Source organism: Tetrahymena thermophila (genome assembly GCF_000189635.1).
Source record: "Tetrahymena thermophila SB210 genomic scaffold scf_8254593, whole genome shotgun sequence".
Classification (NCBI taxonomy): Eukaryota; Ciliophora; class Oligohymenophorea; order Hymenostomatida; family Tetrahymenidae; genus Tetrahymena; species Tetrahymena thermophila.
Genome location: NW_002476364.1, coordinates 92,544 through 115,270, shown reverse-complemented (window position 1 = coordinate 115,270; position 22,727 = coordinate 92,544). Strand labels below are relative to the sequence as shown.

The 22,727-nt window shown below is 22.9% G+C and overlaps 7 protein-coding genes across 7 annotated transcripts; 2 read left to right on the top strand and 5 right to left on the bottom strand. All coding sequences in view use genetic code 6, as the record gives it.

Moving 5' to 3' along the window:
- Positions 1 to 121: 121 nt before the first annotated feature.
- On the top strand, positions 122 to 976 carry TTHERM_00461760 (WWE domain protein; the record flags this gene model as incomplete). Its single annotated transcript, XM_001018773.3, has 1 exon — positions 122 to 976. One exon carries the CDS (start codon positions 122 to 124, stop codon positions 974 to 976), a length of 855 nt encoding a protein of 284 aa, XP_001018773.1.
- A 1,403-nt stretch (positions 977 to 2,379) lies between these two features.
- On the bottom strand, positions 2,380 to 4,746 carry TTHERM_00461750 (poly (ADP-ribose) polymerase family protein; the record flags this gene model as incomplete). The annotated part of the gene is made up of 1 exon (XM_001018772.2): positions 2,380 to 4,746. The coding sequence occupies one exon, from the start codon at positions 4,744 to 4,746 to the stop codon at positions 2,380 to 2,382; it is 2,367 nt and encodes a 788-aa protein (XP_001018772.2).
- A 3,019-nt stretch (positions 4,747 to 7,765) lies between these two features.
- TTHERM_00460740 (Myb-like DNA-binding domain protein) lies at positions 7,766 to 9,851 on the bottom strand (the record flags this gene model as incomplete). The annotated part of the gene is made up of 3 exons (XM_001018770.3): positions 7,766 to 7,828; positions 7,993 to 8,217; positions 9,054 to 9,851. 3 exons carry the CDS (start codon positions 9,849 to 9,851, stop codon positions 7,766 to 7,768), a joined length of 1,086 nt encoding a protein of 361 aa, XP_001018770.2.
- A 508-nt stretch (positions 9,852 to 10,359) lies between these two features.
- Positions 10,360 to 10,707, top strand: TTHERM_000460739 (hypothetical protein; the record flags this gene model as incomplete). Its single annotated transcript, XM_012798278.1, has 2 exons — positions 10,360 to 10,572; positions 10,699 to 10,707. 2 exons carry the CDS (start codon positions 10,360 to 10,362, stop codon positions 10,705 to 10,707), a joined length of 222 nt encoding a protein of 73 aa, XP_012653732.1.
- Positions 10,708 to 12,897: 2,190 nt separating this feature from the next.
- On the bottom strand, positions 12,898 to 14,184 carry TTHERM_00460730 (hypothetical protein; the record flags this gene model as incomplete). Its single annotated transcript, XM_001018769.2, has 1 exon — positions 12,898 to 14,184. The coding sequence occupies one exon, from the start codon at positions 14,182 to 14,184 to the stop codon at positions 12,898 to 12,900; it is 1,287 nt and encodes a 428-aa protein (XP_001018769.2).
- A 665-nt stretch (positions 14,185 to 14,849) lies between these two features.
- On the bottom strand, positions 14,850 to 16,635 carry TTHERM_00460720 (hypothetical protein; the record flags this gene model as incomplete). The annotated part of the gene is made up of 3 exons (XM_001018768.3): positions 14,850 to 14,956; positions 15,004 to 15,134; positions 15,185 to 16,635. The coding sequence occupies 3 exons, from the start codon at positions 16,633 to 16,635 to the stop codon at positions 14,850 to 14,852; spliced, it is 1,689 nt and encodes a 562-aa protein (XP_001018768.3).
- A 128-nt stretch (positions 16,636 to 16,763) lies between these two features.
- Positions 16,764 to 20,927, bottom strand: TTHERM_00460710 (Serine/Threonine kinase domain protein). Its single transcript, XM_001018767.3, has 8 exons — positions 20,451 to 20,927; positions 19,597 to 20,054; positions 18,809 to 18,971; positions 18,632 to 18,742; positions 18,350 to 18,512; positions 18,154 to 18,231; positions 17,907 to 18,072; positions 16,764 to 17,851 (listed from the first exon to the last, which is right to left on the bottom strand). The coding sequence occupies exons 1-8, from the start codon at positions 20,740 to 20,742 to the stop codon at positions 17,297 to 17,299; spliced, it is 1,986 nt and encodes a 661-aa protein (XP_001018767.3). The 5' UTR covers positions 20,743 to 20,927; the 3' UTR covers positions 16,764 to 17,296.
- Between the last annotated feature and the right edge of the window lie 1,800 nt (positions 20,928 to 22,727).

Here is a 22,727-nt window from a genome sequence, read left to right as displayed (position 1 = left end):
GAATAATCATTAATAAATAGTAAGTAATAAATTAATTTAATTTGTTAATATTTGTAAGAAACAAATATATTTATTTCTTAGCAAAAAAAATATTTATTTAGAAAGTTTGTGATTAATAAAAATGAATACTATAGAGGAAAACCCTTTTTAGGAGGATTAGCTTGTAGGCTTCAACTCAAAGGATATTACTATGGAACTAATGTGTGGCATTTGCTTCGAAATTTCAGTTCAAGCGTCAGAATGCGTCTAATGTGGATAAATCTTTTGTGAAATATGCATCAATGATTACAAAAAAAAAAATAAGATTAGCAAGTGTCCAACCTGCTGTAATGATGGTTGGAGTCTTAAAAAACCTCACAAAGTATATCAAAAGATATTATCTAGGCTTTAGTTTAAATGCTAATCACCTGGTTGCTTGAGTCCCTATACAATTGATAACTTTAAATCACATGAGCATTTATACCCTAATGAAAATTAAATAATGTATGAGTTCATTCTTCTCTCTGAACAGGGTGTAAAAAGTGAATTAGATCAATCATTAATCAAATATTTGGAAAAAAAATATTAAAATAATGAAAAAATATTCAATCACTATGTGTAAAATTAAAGATATACTTTTGACTTTTCGAACCATAATTCCCTCAAAGCCACCAAATGCTAAAATAATGAGTAATGTACCATTATCAGAAAACAACACTCCAAGCCACAAACCTTAATCAAATACAGATGGATTTGGTATAACAATGATTAATAAAAGTGGGAGTTGTACAACCCGGAATAAAATCAAATACTTAACTAATATTATGAAACTTTTATTTAAAATCCAGATTCTAATCAGAAATTTTATCTCAAAATTTTTGACTTTGATTATGAATTTGATTTTAAGTAGCTTCACTAAATAAGAATTTCAACTAATTTTAGAAGAAGTATTTTCAGAAGCCAAGTTTTTAATAGATAGAGATTCATTTAATCTTGATCGCATTACTTTTTTCTTGTAAAAATATTTTATTATTGTAGAACAAAATACATTTATGTATGTGTGTAATTATATCTTCTATTATATATATGAATATATTTTTTGCAACCTTTAAATTCATTAGAAAAATATATTTCTCTTTTTTCACACTTTGATTAGATTTGTTATTATGCATCATTCATTCATTCTTTGTTTAAAAATATATACCACTTTTGATAAACAAATAAATGATAAAAAAAAATAATTAGACTTACTAAATGAAAATATGAAAAAAATATAATCATGGTACAGTTTAGGTTTGTTGTCAATATTATAGATTTTCCTTTTTAAAATAATACCTTTTTCAATCAATAATTTAAGTTTTTTTGGTAGAAATTTACCTCTATTAATTCCGATAATCAAATATTTTTTCTCTATTTCTTTTTATATTTTTTATGAATACGAATTGAGAATTTTACAAAATATCTGAGATTCTTTTATTTAATTTATTGCTCAGTTTATTAGAATATTAATGTTTTGATATATATCTTTAACATTATTTTAATGTTTGAGTATTTAAATATTTTTTCAATTGATTTTTGCCAAAAATGTTAAGTTTTATTTTATAAATTAAAAGAAATTAATTAAAACATGTATAATATTTTATAGCTTTCAATATTATTAAATAGACTTTAAAATTTTTATTAACTTTAAAATGTTACTTTATGAATTATCAAAAAATAAATAAATGAGTTTGCTTTTTTATTTTTAAAGATTTTAAAAACAATTCAATCAAATAAACATTAAATTATTTTAAATATTTTTGTGTTTTTCCATAGCAAGTTGGATTGATTATTGGTACTTATTTAATAAGCTAAAATAATCTAAAATATATTGATCATCAATTATTAGCTGATAAGTAAGTACTTCTTAATATTAAATTTTACTTGATTTTTATAAGAGAACATTTATTAATTTGTTTTTTTCGATTTACTTTTTTAAAAATATAAAATATTTTTATGCTTATTTTATTCAATTTAAATAAAAAATAGAACAAAATTTAATAATATTTAAAATTATTTAAAAACCTAAATTTTTTTAAAAAACTTAAAAGATATTTTAAGAGTTATCCAAAAAATAAATAATTATTTTGTTTTTATATTTTGAAAAAGCTAATTTGATATTATTCAATCAAATAAACATTAAATTATTATAATAAATTAATTTATCTCGGTATTTTTTCAAAGTAAATACAATATTGGAACATATTTGATTATGATGCAAATTATTTAGATATCAGAAATTTACTGATAAGTATTTTCTTTATTTTTATGATCAAATTAATTTTCGTAAAATAAGTTAATTTGTTTGTTTGTTTGTTACTTCAAAACATTTTGGTTAAAAATATTTACTAAATTACTGACTCACCTATATGTAATTAAATAAAGAGGATATGATTTAGAGTTATGGTAAACTATATACATGTTATTTCCTTAAGCTAGATTATTCATTACAGAATCATACCTAACACCGTTTTAATTGTTAATAAAAGGAGGTGCAGTATATCTTTAGGGACCACTTGCATATGGTTTTCCTATCAGAACTGTAGCTAAAAACATTTAGCTGGTTCCTTGGGGAGTTAAAAATTTGTAACCATCTGAATAGACTGATGTTTCATGAAAATAGGTTCCTCTACCATACGTACCATCATTAGACAATCTAAAATCAAACCCTTCTTCTTCGCTATTATATATAATTTTGGGATCTACTGCTCTTGTTCCATGGAATAGAAGTTTTTCTGTTGAGTCGCCCTTCTCCAAGAGCTTCTACTTCTCAAATAAATAATTCTTAATCAAGGCCTGATTCTATATTCTTTCTATTTAAATTATCTGCTTTTATAAAGTTTTTCTAAAGAGCTAAACAACTTGTTAACCTTCATTTGAGTTTAAATCTAATTTCACCATTTTTAAGTTCTACTCCTAAGGTTCCCAATAGCTTGGTAATGCAAGATCCTGTTTCAGCTAAATCTATACATCCTTCTCTTCCTTAGGTTCTATACTGTTTAAGTATTTGTAAATCTAAGGAACAATTCTTCCAAGAGTTTTTTTGTATCCTTAAATTGTGATTGTATCAATCCCAATATGTATCCAAACTTTATGTTGCAACTCAATCAAAGTAAATAATTTTTAAATTTCCTTTGGAATAACTTTTTTGTTAGGAATTTCAAATAGAGCATATTTATCTTTCTCTATATTTAACTTGATTTCTTTGACTATATCTATGCATTCAGGATTTCCTCTAACAACTAATTTTGATTTTAGCTCATCTGCCTTACTTAGACTTTCGTCAATCTCTTCATCTTCACACTCATCTTTTTCATTTGATTTTAGCTTTGCAAAATACTTTACTGTTTGATTGGGAGGAATATTTTAAACAAAACCGTTGCCACTTTTTACAGTAATTTCATGAGTAGTCAGATTTAATTCATAAATTAATGACTCAAATTATTATGTAAGAAGATTCTATTAAAGACTGAACTAATTTATACCTAAACTCTAATATTCTTTAATTAAATAAACAATATTTTAAGGAAGAGGTTTTTGTTGCATCATGATAGTATCCAGATAAGTATACTGTCCATTATCAATAAAAATTGGAGATTCATATCCTTGTAGCTTGTTTATTATAAGCATATCATTCATATCTATTACCATAGTTTCAATCAATTACTCTTCTTGTTTTTGTTGTTTGTTATTTAATGAGTTTTTTTCTTGTTAATTTAAATCAGATTAATGCAATATTATGCTTGCTGCTGTTTTTCCTAATTATATTGATTTACTTATAACTGGGATTAATTCTTTAGAAAATTTTTTGATTGCTCCAGGGTTTTATGAGCTGTAGAATCCAGAATATCTAAAACCACTTTTGCTTGAAGCGGAGCCAGTAATTTAATCAAATATTTCGATTACTTTTTTTTCACTTCCATCAGACACTAGCATCAACAATTCCGAAGGATGTTAGAAATAACTAAAATTCTATGTTTATGTTGTTAAAAATTTATAAATACTTTGCAAGTAGTTTTCTCCTATTGTGCTGTGTAGAGAAAGTCCGAATTTGAAAAAACCTCTATTAGATTAGTTGTTATCACTGAACTATATTGTTTCGAAAATTCTTTTCAAATTATAGATGCAACTATATTCATCTTTAGCTGTTTGAATAAACAAATTAATATTAGTCTACTCAATATCCTTAACTCCATTAATCATGAAAGCATCAGCTAAGTTAATTTGATCTTAATTTAATTAGTCACCTAATTATACTTATTCAATTAACAAGTTGTCGTGATGACAAAGAAGAGGTTTTATTTATTTAATTGCTTATTTGAATTTTGCGTTACTTTGATACAAATTGAGTCCGAATGAGTCAATAAATATTCCTTATTAAGACATATTTACTAGCAAGAAATCAAAATAATTTATATTTAATTTATCTGGTTTATCTATTTTGCATATTTTGACAGTCAAAGAGTCTTTTAATTCATATTTCCTCAAAACCTAAGGCAAGCAGGCGTTTACTTGAAATAAATTATAAGAAGCATCTAAGTTAACCATTTCAAGAAGAGCATTTTATGAAATTAATTATGAAATTTGCCTATTCTTTTAAATTACTTTCTTTATTTTCATAAATTCGTCATAATTGCAATCAAAATCTTATGAAACAATTCTTTTCTTCACTTATTAAATCAAACCTTCAATCGATTCTATAAATATTTATGTCGACTCCATCTCCATTTGGTCTTAATAGTTATTTTATTGGTTTTAATAACTAGTCTACTCATATATCTCAATAAAACTCTACTCTTAATTAATAAAGTATTAAATTTATAACTGATTAGCCAATTCTTCTAAATTTTTAATGTAATCATACTTCAAAATTTTTAAAGCCAAGCTATCTTTTATTTTATGAATAGTTTTAACTTGTTATGTCTCCTTAAGTTAGTAAAAAGATTCATTTAATATCAGTTGTTAGTTATTTAAGTTGTTGAAAAACTTCATTATACTAAGATTTTGTATTTGAATTAACTAAATTTTGATTTGTTTTAAATTTGATTATTTAATTTAATTATCTATCTAATATAATAAGTTTTCAATCTATTTTTATATTCTAATATCTGGATGTCTTATAATAGAACTTGGTTCCTTTTAATTATAATTACCTTGTTAATTAATCTCAAGAAATTATGAGATAAAATACTTTCCTAGAAAAAATAAAAGTCTTTAGTAAGTAAAACAAACTATTTTATCTCTAATAATTTTACTATATATCTTAACTTATAACATAATTATTAAGCAAAATACATAAATTACCAAACTTTTACATTTAATTGTAATTAGTTATTTATTTCTATATCTATATATAATTAATTACTTAAAAATCTTTTTAAAAGTGGCAGCATTAAAAATTTATTCTAGAAATTGAACTTTTGTTATATTTTAAGTTAAAAATTGATATTAAATTTTTTTCTGATGATAATCCTATTGTTAAAAATTTTTAATGAAGAACAAACAATCATCAGAAAAAAAAATTTTTTGTTCAAAACAAAATGATATTTATTGTTAATGATAATTCTAAAATAAAATATATTTCTTATTCAAATAATAATTTTATTAAATTTAATAATAATAAATTATTTATTTATTTAAAAAAAAAATATAAATATTTCTTATTTAAATCTATGTATTAAACATTTTTAAGTTGTTATAAATAGCATATGAAGCCATATGCTGCATTATTTATTTTATAATCATAACTTTTATCTCAAAAATTTAAATAGAATTTTTTTCTGATGGCATCCAAAAATATAAATTAAGAAGAAGCACTAATCAAAAAAGTATTTTGATACAAATAGAATGATATACTTTGTTATTGATTATGCAATTTTAAAATAAAATAAATCCCTTATTCAAATAATTATTTTATTATTTACTTAAAAAATAAAAACCATTTCCTATTTGAATTGATCTATTTAAAAATATTTAATTATTATATAAATATGATGCATTTCTTCTCAATTTAGGCTTTAAGATATAAGAGGAAAAGTGTGGTCTGGCGAACAATTTTTTACACCCAATTTTTAAAATCAATTTTTTAAAATTTTATCAAAAAATTGATTTTAAAAATTGGGTGTAAAAAAATTGTTCGCCAGACCACACTTTTCCTCTTATATTTTAAGTTTTTATAATTTCTTTTTTAAAACATAAATTGCTAATTAGTTTTTTAAAATCATTTAAAAATATATAATTTAAAAAAATTTAAATCTAAAATATTTATATGCTTTTTCTTAATTTCTCAAACTTAAAAAGTTTTTTATACTCTAAAATATTTAAATTAATTTTTTGTATTAATACATATTACTTTAAATAATTTTTTTTGGGTAATTAGTATCACGTATCACCAAATTAAAATTATTTATTGTTTAATGATTGAAAGTGAAATTAAATACAAAGTTATTAATTGATTTAAATTGTATGTAATTAAATATTGGATTTCGCGGAATATTGTTATAAGATTTCAAAAATTTAATTTGATCAGTAATAAATTGATCAGAAATGAATAAAATAACAAATTTTTTAAGTTTTTGATTATTTTATTTGAAAATCAAAATTGATTGATTAATTGAGAAATTTAAAAATAAGAAAGGCGCATGAAATAGATAAAAATTAAATAAATATAATGCGATTCAGCATATTAATCAATATTTTCTTAATACAATCTAGAGACTACAAAAAATAAATACATTCAATAAATAAAGTGAATGAAAATATTTAGTTCTCGATTAAGATTGAAAAAGAAAATAAAGCAATTAAATATGATTGAAAAGCTTGCATTTGATTGCATGCATGTTTTGAATAGTTAAATGAGTAATAAATAGAATATGAATTATATACAAATAGATGAAAAAGACTTTTTGGTAATTTTTTTGAAATTTTAAATAACTTAAACTAAAATACATAAGCATATACTTTTTTATTCTGTTTTTAATATTAAGGGAAAATATTAAAAGTACATGATATGTGCGATAGTAAAATTGAAACACTTTTTTATGATTTGAGAAAGATTTTATGTTTTAACACAATACGCTGTATATCTGTTTTGTAAATAGTAGATAGGTAAGTAATTAGGTACATTATCTAGCTAGCTAGCTAGCTCCAGCAAGAGTAGTCTATTTGTGAATTTCACATTTAATTAGTTAGTTAGTTGTTTGTTTGTTTTTGTTAATTTTTAGCACTCTTTTATAGAATTCGCTTCGCTTTTTGGAAATACATGTTTAATTTGACCTCAGTCAGTCTCTTAGCAATACTTATATGAAGTATGTATGATAAATATTATTTAAGGTATTGCCAAAATTCTGCAAAAGGTTTTCCAGTGTTGAATCAGATTAAAAATATATTCGCCATTAATTGTTAGAATCATATTTAATTATATTATAAATTTGATAATAATAAATTATTAATCATTGATTGATTGATTACGAATATCAGTCAACATGTTATAAAGCTTGTATGTATCTAAAGCCATAGTTCTCATTGTGTTTGTTTTTATTTCTGCGTGCATGAGTGTATTTTGTAATTGTGTAAGTTGTTTTGTTATTATTAATGTTTTGCTTTTTTTATTTTGTGTTTGTGTGTGTGTTTGTAAGAAAAATGAGAGTTAAGTGTTTTCATTTATTTATTTATTTTATTGGAAAAGATAGACGAAAGTCATCATTTCCAGATTAGTGTTTTTAAATTTATTTAGCTTGTTTGTCTCTCAGATCAAAAAAGCAGGAATATTTTCTTACTTGAAGATTTCGTTGACGTCTTCAGCTACTTCCTATTAATTTAAATAAAAATTGTGTTAATAATATGCATTTTTTTAAATTGTCAACAAACAAAGAAATACGTCACTTTAGACTTAAAAATTAAAGTCTAAGGATTATTATTTGTATTTTTTGTTTGTTATTTGATATTATTTAAAATAATAGCAAAAATAGTTACGATATCTTAAGAATCAACTGACTCGAAAGAGTTAAGCCTTTTCTTTCTTTGTTATTTGAGTAAATTAATTCTTTCTGTCACATCAGTTTCTTGCGTTATAGATTCCATTTTTTCCTTTTCAGCAGCAAGCTTTGTTTGAATTTTGTTGAATCTTCTCTTAGAGTTCAAGCGGATGCTCTCTTCTACCAATTTGCTATTTTCCTTCTCTTCTTTTCTGAACTTATTCTAGTATAATATAAAAAGAATTATTTATAATGTACAAACGAACTTTAAGAGAATTTTTTATAAGAAATTAAAAGTAGAAAGAAAAAAAATTAAATTGAAAACAAGCTTTTTTTCTTTCTTTTTTCTAATTAAGCAATCAATATTGCTATTATTAAATAAATTCTTTCAAGGTGAAGGAAGACCCCTACGTTTATTTTTATTCGTTTAACTTAATGAAAATCTAAAAAATTAAATTTTTGAAATTATATTTTAAAATTATTCGTGTTAATTTTTTCATTCATTAATACACTCCTTCTTTCCTTGCTTGTTTGTTTTATTAGATTCGGTTCAGTTCAGTTCAGAGGATGGTGGGGAGCTACCATTAAAATTTAAAATTATATAAAAGAAAATTTTGTATAATTATCAATCCTAATGCATCTCTCTGTCTGGTTTAACAAGCAAATATCTATAAATAGATTATATTTTTGTGAAGCAAATAAGACTAAACCACATCAACAAAAAAACTGTTTGAGTGGAAATAATTCGTCATCGCTTTTTTTGAAATTAATTGGTGATGATATCCCTTTAAGCTATTCGATTACAAATTTATAAGATTTGCAGATTTTTTTTAATTTATTCGCAAATAAACAAAATATTAATTGATTTGAGTGAATAATTGATTGATTGATTTATAGATAGATAGAAGGTTAATTGGCTGATTAGCAAAATAACTAAAAAGCTAACTAAACAAATTAATTTTTTTTCTTTTTTCACAATTTCTATCGAATTAGTATTCAATTAAATGTTTATATCTATTTAATTCTATGTCTTATAATCCAATGAGTAACAAAACATACCTTGATTTATGCACGGGTTCTATAGGGGAAAAGCTTTTAAATTAGAGAGAAATCAGTACCGAAGACTTGGAGGCCCTTGAAGAATCTGAGAGTTTCTTCATCGGACCACTTCTTTGTGTGCTACTTTTTAGCATTGAAAGTACTGCCATTCATACGAGCATTGATTTTTTCCTTAACTAGTTTGGGATCTATGGAGGGGGCCTAAGTTTATACAGCGATTGGAGCCTCAACTTCTTCTTCTTCAATTCCATTTTTCATATTTTTTTATTATCTCTGTTTGAGAATCTTTTGCTAACGAGCCTTTTCTTCGTAGAGAGAAGGGATGCCGCTCTTTGTATCTGAAATGATTTACTCAAGAGTGAGTTCTTCACAATTGAGCTAGATAAAAGATTAAGCTCCCTTGTAATCGCCAACAGTACTAAGCTCTTCTTAGCCTGTAAAGGTAGAATTAGCACGTGAAGAAGAGGACTATGAATAACTGGTAGAAACCTTAGTTAAAATATCAAACTAAGCTGAAGCTTCAAATTCATCGTCATCATCATCGATCTTGAGAACTCTCTTCTTCTTAGAGCTCAATTATGTTGATGATTAATCATTATTACTGGCAATCATAAGTTTGACAGAATTCTAGTTGACTTTTCTGAGCTTATGAACAACGTCTTAGAAATCGATATCTGAATCGGAATCTTCTAACCCCTTACTTTATTCGTGAGAATTGCTGATTTGCTCGGGAAAAGCGATTTCAGCTAAAGGCAATCCTTAAGATACCCTAGTATTTAATTCTTCCTGCAAAGACATAAATTATGCAGTATACTTTTAATCTTTATAATTTTTCTTTGATTCTTTCTCTTTATTAATTTTTCCTCTCACAAATAAGAAACAAATTAATAAATAAATAACAAATAGTAAAAACACATTCAATCAATTCATATGTAAATTTTTTTCTTTTTCTTTGTTTTTCAAGTGGAATTTTTTGTCTATGCGCTTGCTCGCTCACCTATTCACCCAAGTCACGCTCACTCTTTTTAATAAAAAGGGGACCAATTAAAAGCTAGTCTTTATTCATAATTACATTCATTCATTATTAGATTGATAGATTGCATTTGCTTTACTTCTATTTTTCTTTGATTTTAATATAGAACAATGCTATTCTGCAATTAAATTTTTATCATTTTCCTTCTTTTTCAAAACTATATCTCAAATTTTATATGAATAGCATGAGAAAATTGCATACAATTTGCATTAATTTGCATTGAATTCTTAGGAAATGTGTTAATTTTTCTTTATGGAAATGAATAGAAATCTCATGCTACTTATTCCTTTTAAGATATTCATTTAATTAAGCGGATTTTCAGCGAAATAGTCAGCATAAATATTTTTTCCAGTTTTTGCTTGCATCTTTATCAAACTTAAATTTGAGTAATATGAACAAATCAATCGTTAATATATACTATGTAGCTTTCAAGTCTTTAAAAATACCATAATATTCAAACTACTTAAACGCTGTTAGTAAATTGTTGTAAATTTTAATCTATTTATTTATTTAATTGGACAAGTAAATATTATTTTACTTGGTTTAATTTAAATTTATTTTTATGATAATAAACCAGTGATTTATCTGAGCATCTTTTTAATTTTTTTTAAGGTTAATTGATAGCTTTCTCAAGTTAAAATTTTCTGACTTTTGAAAAGTAAGTAAGTTCTACTTGCTAAAAATGAATGAATTACACATTTTAATTAGTATTTTGTTAAGTAGTCCTTTGAATAAAAGTTGAAATTATTATTTTATATTGTGGTTGTATATTTCTTTGTTAATTTAGTCCACTTTAAGCTTGAGGTGGAGAACACATACATTAAGAGAATAAATTTTGGATTACCTTACTTATAATTATTTAGAAAATCCTAAAGTTAGAATAGATACCAATGATTTGTGGCAAACAAAAGCTAAATTAAGTGATTTTTGATGACTGAAAAATCTTTTTTTTAATGAATATTTTATTTTTGGGAATTAGATCCCCCTAATTATTTGATAATTGTTAAGTTTATTTTTATCTTTTAGAAATAAAGTAATCATTGACTTAATAAACAGGTTTTATCCACGATCATTTATCAAAATTTAATCAATTAATTCTAAAATACTTCTACTTTAATTAAAGCTCTCCCAACGCAATTTAACTATTTTGATATAAACAAATCCCCATAAAAATCAAGCAAATAAATATTTGGCTTGTTAGTTCCCCAAATAAATTAAATTTTGTTTTATAATCTTTTAAAAAATTTGGCTTTCTTAATCTTATTTATAGCCATTTTTAATGGCACATAACAGTATATCAAAAATTTTTGAATAGTAAATTTTTATTAGCTTTTAAGGTCTAGTAAAGTATGCTTAACAATCCCCCAACTTTTTAATTTGGGTCTATTAACTTACATTTAATAAGTTATTAATGGTTCTAAATGTGATTTAAAATGCTCACCTCAAATTAAAGTATCTCTATAATTGTAATTAAATAATGGTAAATAATAACCCTTTTTTAAATTAAAGGCTATTCATATTTTCCTAATTAAGCATTAAAATTCTAAATATTTCTTTGATCTATTAACTAAAATAATTTTGTTTATCTGTAAAAATAAAAAAATAAATTAATAAATACATTAGATTTACATTTATTAATAATGAAAATACATTTATTTATTTATATGTTTTGTGTTTAGATAGAAAAAAATTGAGCGAATTTATCTAAGAATTTATATTTATTTATCAAATAGAAGTTTTAAATATTTACGAGTCTATTAGTTATATATTTTTGGACAGAGTCTTAATTACCCAAATAAAAGGTTAAATTTATCAATAATTTTACATTACAATTTAAAAATAAATAAAAAAAGATTCACCAAGCAAACAAACAAGCACAGCTAATCAATTAATAAAATTTAATACCGATTCTGTCAATTAAAATTTAAATAAAAAATTAATAAAAAGTATTTTGCATGTTTTATTATTTTATTTTATGACTCACATAAATACAAACCAGCATATTTACATTTATAAAACTTAATCTGAAAGTATAAAATATACGCAAAATTAGCTAAATTTATCTATATATCTATCTATATTTTTTATATAAATTTCAATGCTATTTTATTTTTAATTTATTAATTTATTTATATTTTATATATTTGTATAATTTTATTAAAATAAATAACATCATATCTAATTTAAATGCTATTTGTTCAAAAAAATGAGAGAAATAAATAGTAATAATTTATCATAAATAAAATGTGAATATCTTTATTTTGAAATTTAAATATCAGATATGTAATTAATTCTTTAAGCAATAGTCTTTTATTTTTAAAATTGCAAGAAAATTAAATAATTTTGTTTATCAGATTCAAAATAAAAATAAAAAAGATTATTTGCGAACTTTCTGGAGAAATAGTTTGTCTGTTTGCTTATTTTTTATTTAATTTTTAGATATGTTAAAAGGCAGAGAAAAGTCTTGTGTAAATCTTAAAAAATTAATTGTTTTTAAATTTTTTGAGAAAAATTGCTTTAAATTATTTTTTGAGTTTTATTTATTGATTGATGAATTTTTTAAAAAATGTATTTGATGTTTAGAGTTACATACAATTATTTCTAAACGGGAAGGATATTTTTAGCATTTTATACATAATTAGGGAATGGAATAAAATAGGTAGACGAATAAAGAAGATATATAATATGATTTATAAAATAAATTTTATTTTATTAAAAATTAGTTTGAATTATTTTGGAACAAAATTATTTATTTATTTATTAATAGTTTATTGTTTTTTATTTTTTGGAATTTAATTGTAAAAAAGCTCTTCAAAAATTAAAATGTATCCCGTATCCAACTTTATAGTCTTCGCTGTCTTATTTAAATTTTTGTATGTTTATAGTTGCAGAATAAATAAGAGATACAAAATCTGAGGGATTATATGAGAGCTGAGTAGCGATAGTGTAATTAGAATTAATATAATTTTTTAGGTGGATGAATTTATTAAAGTCGTGTTGGTAAACTAGTTCTACTCCTCCCTAATTATAATTGTTTGGATCGTTGTTACCGCTAACTAGCTTAAGCCACAAAGAGGAGTTATATCTTAGCAAGCACAATACTTCTTTCAGGCTTTTGCCTTAGAAGTTTGCACTTATCATAGCTTCATACTTTTTAAATAATAAATCTGTGAAAATGCTATATTAAAATTTATCCAAATCTGATTTTGTTTTAAAATGAAAACTAAATTCAAATTTAAAAGGCTTTTCCACATTTTGTACATTTGAGGCGCTTTACAAAAGACTTATTTAATTATTTTAATTGCTACTGTGTTCACTTTATTGCTAATTTTCTTACTCATTTTATACTTCCTACTTAGAAGAAGAATTAAGTTTGATGTTGTACCTATTATAGTTAAAAAATCTCACAGAAAATTCTAATCCAATTCCACTTTTTTCATCATAGTTGCACAATATTTTATTATAAAAACTATTCGATTTTATCTAGCCTCCTAGCGAGTAATCTTTATAGTGATCTTTGGACAGCTCATCACACTTTTTAGTTAGGTTTGCTAATATTTTTGTTTCAAACTTTTTAGTTGATTTCAATAACTAAGATATTTAGAAATCATAGTTAGATTAGCTGTAAGGTGTTATGTGAGCCCTAATTTTACGTCCTGAATTATCATCCTTTAATGTCAAATTTGAGTTAAAGTATTTTTGGTTTCTCAAGCCAAGATAATTCGATTGCTTGTTCAAGCTTAAATGATGCATATCAAACGAAAGCTTAAGAGTTGGAGATTTCAAATTATGCATAGATATTTCATAACTTTTGTCCCCCAAAAAACCCTACTCAAATCTTCTATTCTTTTATTCACTAAATGTATTCATTTCACTCTGCTTATTTTAACTTACTTACTTATTTAAATGTGTTTTTTTAGCCTTACTCCAAACTTTAACTTGTGTTTTATTTCTTTGATAAGCGCGAAATATTTTTAATTGCTTTGGTTTGTTTCTTTTACTTAACAAATATTTGGACCTTATTTTCAATTAATTTATTTATTCAAAAAATTCTGGAAAGCTTTTTCGAATTAAACAATTCACAGTAAGTATATCCATTTAATTTCTTAATTAATTATCTTTACAATTATTTTTCTCTATTCGTCATATCCTAAGAAATAGTTATATTTACTATCTTCTATGATTATTGATTGATATCTTATTTCTTCATTGTTGCTCTTACTATTTTTAAATCTACCATTTTCTTTCTTTCAATTATAAAGTTTTTATCACTTTAAAAATTATTATTATTTAATTATTTATTTAGTTAGTCTCTTATTTAGTTATTAAATTATAAAATGTATAAATTTCCTATTTGTTAGCCGCTCTAAAAGTAGATTTTAATTCATATTTTTTTATAAAATATCTACCAAACATCAAAATTGACCAATTATATTTGTTAAATTTTAAATAAAATATTTAGCGACTCTAATATCGATTAAAAATATTTTTATGCCATCAAATGTAAAGAAATATATCTAAAAAATGTAATAAGCTATGATTTATTCATTTGAAAAAACGATAAAGTAATAATAATTCAATTTAATTTCGGACAAAGCTTAAATAAAATTTAGATAAACAATAAAACTTCAATTTTTGCTTTAAATTTATTTTTTATGATATTTAAATAAATTTAATTTTTTTCTAACAGCTAAGAAAAATCAAACTCAGTATTTTAAAATTTATCAATTATAATTTTTTTTTTTTTTTATCATCTCCTCTAATCAAATTATTTTTTTAATAATTTATGTAATATCATGAATGTCTTTAGTGATGTTATTTTTCTCTTCTTAAAGGTACTGTGCTTCCCATTTCTACTCTATACTTTTTTCTATTTAATAAAATTATAAAATTTCTTAATAAAAAAAAATAATTTACATAGAATAGAGTCTAGCCGATCATTTATTGAACTGAATTAATCTTGAAATTTCTTTAAAGTTTTCAATAAATTTTTATTTCTAAAATCCAAATTATTTATTTGTAAACATTTTTAGTCTTAACTTAAATTTCTTTAAAGAATAAACTTTTATTTCAATTAATAAAAATAAATAAAATTTACTGAAATTCATTCTAAAATTTAAAGGATATTTCAGATCTTTTTGCCTTCTCATTAAAAATATTATCAAAATTTAAATTCTTACTAATATGGAACTCATTCTAACTTGATTTTTCTTTGAATGTTTAGCTTTTAGTTTTTTCTCTTATTTAATCCTAATTTGTTTGTTTTTTAATGTTAATTTACGAAAAATAGTTGCCATTTTCTTCATTTGGCATCCTTTTTTATTTGGTTTTTTGGCTTTTTTCAAACACCAGTTCAGGTAAAAAAATATTTACATCTTTGTTTTAGGCTTATAAAATATTTTTTTCAAAAATTTCAATTTTTTGACTTTTTTCTTTTTTTTATTCAACTTTTTAGTTATTTAGATTAAGATTGCAAGTATTTTTTTAATGCAATTAGCTGCTCTGAGATTACTTTTCATTATCAAAATTAATTTATGACTTTAATTGATTTATGTTAGCTTTGACATAATTTAGTTTACAATTTTCTTTTTCATCAGTCTTAAATGTAAAGCTCTTTTGCAAATTGAATTTCATTCCATCAAAATACTAATTGATTTAGATTAAATTTTGATGAAGATTTTGTTTTTTAATGAATGTATTTTCTTCTTTTTAAACATCTTTTTTTTTCTCACTCATCTGGCATTCCCCATTTTTCTACTTTTATACTTTGCTGGGAATATGAATAAAGCAATCTAAAATGAAATCTTTGTTTTATTACTACATTTTTTTTGAACTGTTTTTTTTCTTGATATGTAATTCTATTTCATTTTCCTTATGATTAATTTCTGTTATTTATTATTACTATTAAGGTTAATAGCAAGATACTTTTTATTGAATTTCTTCTTAAATATAATCATCTTATTATTTACTGCTTTATTTCTACTAATCTGCTTCTTTCTGAATGATTTCTTCTTCATTTTTATTTTCTACTAATATTAATCTACTTTAGCTAAAATTTTGCTTTATTTAGCTTTCATCCTTATTTTTAGCTGTATCATCAGTGTTTTACTTTTAAATTTCTAAGTCTTTACTTAGAATTTCTAAATCTTCGCTTTGATTGTTTTGTAAAATGAATTTGGAATTAGTTTTTTACAATTAGTTTGAATTATCTTAGTAATCATGAACTAAATTCTGAATATCATTAACTTGTGATTTGTTTCTTGGAGTGTTAAATGTGCTTAAATTTTTTTTTGAGGCTTGATTTTGAATATTTTCTTAAGACTCTTCTTGTATCGTGTATATATTTTACTGAATAGAAGAATTTAATTTAGTAGAATTGACCTAATTTGCATTGATATCATGCTTGCATGTAAGTGGATTTGAAATTTCTTGCTAATTCAGCTCTTCGATATAATTATTCTCCATATAGTCATTCTAAAAAAAACTGCTATACCAATCTAAATTGTCTATATTGTTGACTTATGAGTCTGTTTAAGAAGACCAACTCATAATATTTAATATTTGAACTGATTAAATTTTTATATCTAATTTTACTTAATTCTAGTTAGAATTTAACAAATTATAAAGTAAATTTTTGTTAAAAAAGACACTTAAATCCTTTAAAATTAAATAAGATATGCAAAAGTTAAATTGAAATCAATAAATAAATACATGAATTGGAGTAAAATTTTAAGCTTATTTACAAATATATTACAAAATTATAGAGTGAAATAGTTTTTTTATATTATTTTAATTATATTTTTTAAAATAAATAAATACAATTCTGATTGATTTTTTCTTTGTTTGTTTGTAAGATTTTATGATATGAGATTTGGTAATTTACCGAGCAAGCAATAATTCATTACAAATAATGAGTAATTAATTAGCTTGTTGAAGCAAACAGCTTTGCTTTAGAAATTTTAGAAATTAAAATGGTAGTTTATTAATATATTATTGAGTAGTTTTTTGAGATGTCTTTAATATTTTATAAAAAGGGTCTTTTATTTAAAAATTTTCAATAAATTAATTAGGGATGTTTGGTTTTTATTTGTAAATTAGAAAGACTTATTTTTTTTTGTACTTGATCTCGTTTTAAAGTAGAGATTGATAGGTTGAATCATTAGAAAGGAAGACAATCACTTAATTAATTAATAAGTTATTTAGTTAGTTATCAGTTGCTTACTTTTGAATTGTTTTGTGCTTTAAGCTTTGTAGGTGACTAAAACTAATTGAAAAAGGGATCATTCCCTTCTATAATATTATAGCTTGAAGTTCTATTTGGAAAAATATTAAATTCGTTATTGCTAGCGTTTTAATTTAGGAATTTTATTTTTTTGAAGTTATCTTCTTCGATCTTAGGGAATTCAACGTATTTTTGCTTTTATTTTAGTTGATTTATATCAAACCAGGCGCCGTCATTAGGTTTCTAATTAATATTATAGCTAGCAGCTCTAGCTGGAGAATGTTAATCCTTCTAGATTCTGTGGTCTTCTTCTTGATCATCTGAGTCTTCAGTGTGATCTGTGTTTGTAGGATTGTCGAAGAGCTAATTTGAAAACATGAAATTGCTTGATCTGAATTGAGTTAATGCAACCAAGTTAAGGGTGTTTGATCTGACCCTACGAGCCTCACTCTTTTCAAAAGAGCCTGTTCTACCCTTTACTAATCTGTCAATATTTTCAACTAGCTAGTTTCTATCAAGTTCTAACTTTTGCTTTTAGTCGTCCTAATTATTTATTTGAATATTTTTAAATCAATTAGATATCTATATAATATTCTACTTGGAGCCAAGGATGTTGAAGCATCATATCTGGCTTAATACGGTCTTCAGGATTGATTGTTAGGCATTTTTTAATCAAATCTTTAGCTTCTTCTGATATTTTATCCCAAGGATCTGATGGGAAGCTATATTCACCTTCAATTATTTTATTAATCAAGTCCTTAACGCTGTTTAACAAAAAGACAAAATTAATTAAGTACTAATTAAAAGGTTGAATTTTGAATAGTCAAAATATGAAAAAAACTTACAATTCAGCTTAAAAAGGTTCTTTACCACAAAGCATCGTGTACAAAATAACACCAGCACTCCAAATGTCAATATTTTCACTATATTTTATAGAATGAATTTGTTAAAAAATAAATAAATAAACAATGCTGATAGATTGATTTCGACAACTTTTATCAACCTTTTGAAATAGATTTATATATTTATTTAATAATTTACTCATAGCAGTTTTCTTTGAAAATTTCTGGTGCAGAAAAAGCTATTGTTCCTGTGTAAGTCCACATTTTGATTCCTTGGAAAGGCAAATTGTTGTTTGAATAATCTTTGTATGAATCGCAAAATTTCGAAACGTTGAAGTCTGTAATTTTTACATTATCACCAGCTATGTCAAAAACAATAATTAATTAATTTATGTTCCTGATCAGACAAAATATTTAAAGAAAAGAAAAATTATTAAATTTGCTCAAACCGACAAGTAAAAAAAAATTATTTAAAATTTACTTTCGTCACATAGAATATTGTTAGGCTTTAAGTCTCTGTGACAAACATATTTACTATGCATGTAACTTATTGCTTACACAATTTATCTGAAAATTTTCTTAGCAATTTGCTCTGAATTTTTATTAAAAAATATATGAGAAATTTTATTAAAGGAACATAAGAATTGAATGAAATTACCTGAATATGAACCTAATTGATTTATGACCTCAAACATCTCCCTTCCTTTAATCAATTCCATAATAGTGTATATTTTTCCTTTAGTCTTATCAATGTAAATTTCGTATACTTTGACAATATTTTTATGTTGCAGTTCTCTGAGATGCAGGAATTCATTTTTTATCTAAAAATTTAAATTTTGAATTAATAAATTAGTAAACGAGATTATCAAATCATTAATAAAAGATTAAAAAATATCAGATAAATTTGGTATAATTTTGCTATTCTTCAAATTAATTTCATAGAAAAATCAAGTACTATTTTAATTTTGTCACTTGCACCCATTTACATTTTATATTGAGAAATAATATTTTATAGAAATTTGTATAACTAAAAATTCTATCTCGAAACGTAATATTTAATTAAATTTTTTCCCTAAATTATGCAGAAAACAAATACTACAAAACTAAGCGATTTACTTACTATTTTGATTGACTGATTGATTTAAAATAAGTAAATTTGGTTATTTCGAATAATTCCCCAGTCGATTAACATTTGTGTTATCCTGAAGAAATTTCAGAATTATAAGATTGATGCTAAAAAATAAAGAATAATTATATCAATGGATGAGAGAGTGAGTGTAAATATGTGGTAATTAAGATTCATATATTCAAATTTCTGTAAATTCATGAATTTAATTATAATTTACTGTACTAAAAATGTTATTTGGCTATAAATCAAGTTCTTTAATTATAGATTGTTTTTTTAGTTAGTTAGTTAAATTTTCAAAAAGATAATTAAAACCTTACATTCATAATTGTTTCTTCGTCTCTAGTTCTTACTATTTTAACTGCATATTCAGATTAGTCAGTTATTTTTATTGCTTTTCTGACTAATCCAACGCAACCCTCGCCTAAAACATCCTAAAGCTCGTAGTAGTTTTCGAAACTTTCTCTACATCCTCCTCTATTTAAATGAAAGATATTATTTTATTTGTCTTTATCAATATCTACAGAATCTTGTTTGCTTGCTACCCTTAAGAAAATAGGTTGGATTATATCTTCTTCATTGAAGCTTTAAACTTTTTCTTCTTTTGCATTTTCTTTTTGAGCATCATCAGTAACAGGAGCACAATTTTCCTGAGCTTTTTATCTACTCTAACTTTGTTCTACATCTGTGTTCTCTGTAAACATGGATATTTCTACGTGATTTTATTACTACTCAGTAGGATTTTTCTAAGGGCTTTTTTTTCCACTAAAAAAATCATCTATTAATAAAATAAAAGCAATTAATAACGTTATTTAACAGAAAGGACAAAATTATTTGAATAATATTTATCTATTTATTTATCTATCTATCTATGCAAAGCTTATCTATCAATATACTTATTTATTAATGAATGAATGAAAAAATGAATAGAATTTTTATTCATTCTTCTATTTACTAATTTTAATTTATGTTTTATATTTTATCCAATTTTTCCCATTCCAAAATTAAGAGTAATCAAATATCGCTCTATCTAGACTTAATTCATGTCAATTAAATAGTCAGCATAAATAAATAAATAAATTAATTAATAAACCAATATGAATGCAAACGCGATGTGCGATTCTGAAAGATCAATAATAAAAATGATTTAAAGGTGATAATGTTTTTTGATTACTTTTAAATTTTTCTCTAATTTATTGTCTTTTGCTTAAAACCTTTGCAAATGATTTATTTCTAGGTCTTTTAAATTCCAAGGTTTGGCTGAGATGATTACTGCCATTAGCATTTTGATCTTCTTAAGATTGCTACTAAGGTTGCTAGTTAGATGTTTTAAAATTAGAACTGTTGCTGCTAAAAGTGTTGCTACTGCCTTTACGAATTTCTTATGGATTGATAATATCACTTGTTTTCATTTTTTTATCTTCTAAGATCGCAAGCTCTATTTGCTTATTATTACAATCTATCATTTTGTTATGCTACGAAATATGCCTTTATTTTTGTCTATAAAAAAACTCAATTTAATTATTTAATACTTCTTTCAGTGAAGTTCTTTTGTTAATTATTTTTTCTTCTAATATGCTTTTTTTTATTCTTCTTGAAAAGTATTAATTATACTATATTTCAAACTCTTAATTAAAAAAAACTGTATAACCAATCTTTAAATTTCTGAAAAACTAAATTTTTTTTTTTTGATTTTTAATGAGAAAATACATAAATTTTTTTTAATTTCATATTGAATTTCAAACAATCTAATTTATTTTAAATCTTTGTAAGCCTAAAAATCACAAAATAAAAATCTATATGAAAAATTTTTTATTTTTTTTAAACCTAGTAAAACGAAATTAAAATAAATAAATTTTTTAAGATATTTAAAGATTAAATGCTATCTTATTACATTTATATAAATTTTTAGGAACATTCCTATTAATCTTAAACTTAAATTTAATCGTGTCATAATATTTCAAAGCTAATTGGATAAATTGCTACCTTACTCAGTATTGGAAGAAATTGTTAACCCTAAAATTTTTATCAAAGTAAGAAATGTAATATTGAACAAAATTCTAATCAAAAGAAATTTTTTGATAAAAAGAATACAAGAAATAATATAAAAAATAATTATAATAATGTTTCATTCTATTTATATTCCATTTTAATTGTATCATTCAATAATTACTAAACGAAAGGTATTTCAAATAGTTCTTCAATTTTTCTTTTGCATAAAAGTGTCAAATACTTATTAATTATAAAAGATATTTAGCATATCTTCCTGATCAAATAAAAATGTTACCCTAATCACTTTAATTAATTTTTTTTTTTTAATAGAAGACTCTCTATAAATTCAATCAGTAGCATAAGATAGAATAAAAAAATTAAGGAATTTAGATAAATAAATAAAGAAATGAATAAATTAATCATTAATTAATTTAAGAATATAATATATGATCGATCAAAATAATTACACAAATTTAATTTATCATATAAATGTAAAAGAATAATCAATGTCATTCTTAGCTTTTTATCTATAATCTTTTTAGATCAAATAAATAAGAAGTAAATTTTTTGTATGATTTGGCAAAAGTGGAATCCTAAAAAAGTTAATCTCAATTAATAGAAATACTGATTTCAAGCAATAATAAAAAAACCCACTAATGATTAGTTAATTTACTTTCTGATAATCCTAATTACGTATTTTTAAGTTAATGATTAATAAATATTATCTGTTTGATCTAATTTTCGCATGATTTGTAAAGGAAAGTTAATAAGCATCTAGAAATAATTTACTTATTATAAGATTTTAAATTTAATCTATTAAGGAATACTCAAACCCAAAAAGTTTATTATCTCTCTCATAAATTTTGATTGTGCTTTTTTACTTAGGAGAAGTTATTATTTAGGTTTAAATTTTTAAAATTCTAATTTTTCTGAAAATTAAATCAATGTTATTTAAAGAAGGCATTACAATTTTATTAAAAAATTAAGACCAGAATTACTTTTATAACAAATTTATACTAATGGCCTCTATATTTTAATGATTTTAAAATTAAAAACAAAAATTTTCCTATTTTTCTCCTTAAACAAGAAATTCAAAGAAAAAATTATTTTAAAATGTTAATTTTTAACAAAAAAATTTTCTTACTTATACATTTTTATAAAGTAATTAATGAATGATTATTAATTTTTGTTTGTTTTTCTCAGAAAATTGTGATTAGATTAAACAAGTTGAGGATTAATTAATTTTAAGCTTTAATCATGCTAGCTTATTTATTTACTTTACAGTTTTTATAAATTTTATAAAATATGGATTACATTTAAATAAAAAATGCCCTTATTTTAATGAGAATAGTTTCTTTTTTACTGCTTAAAACAAGAAATATAAAATATTTAATTGTTTTAATCTTCTTAGTTGAAATAATAAAAACATTAATGCAATTTATTTAATAAATTTATAAAT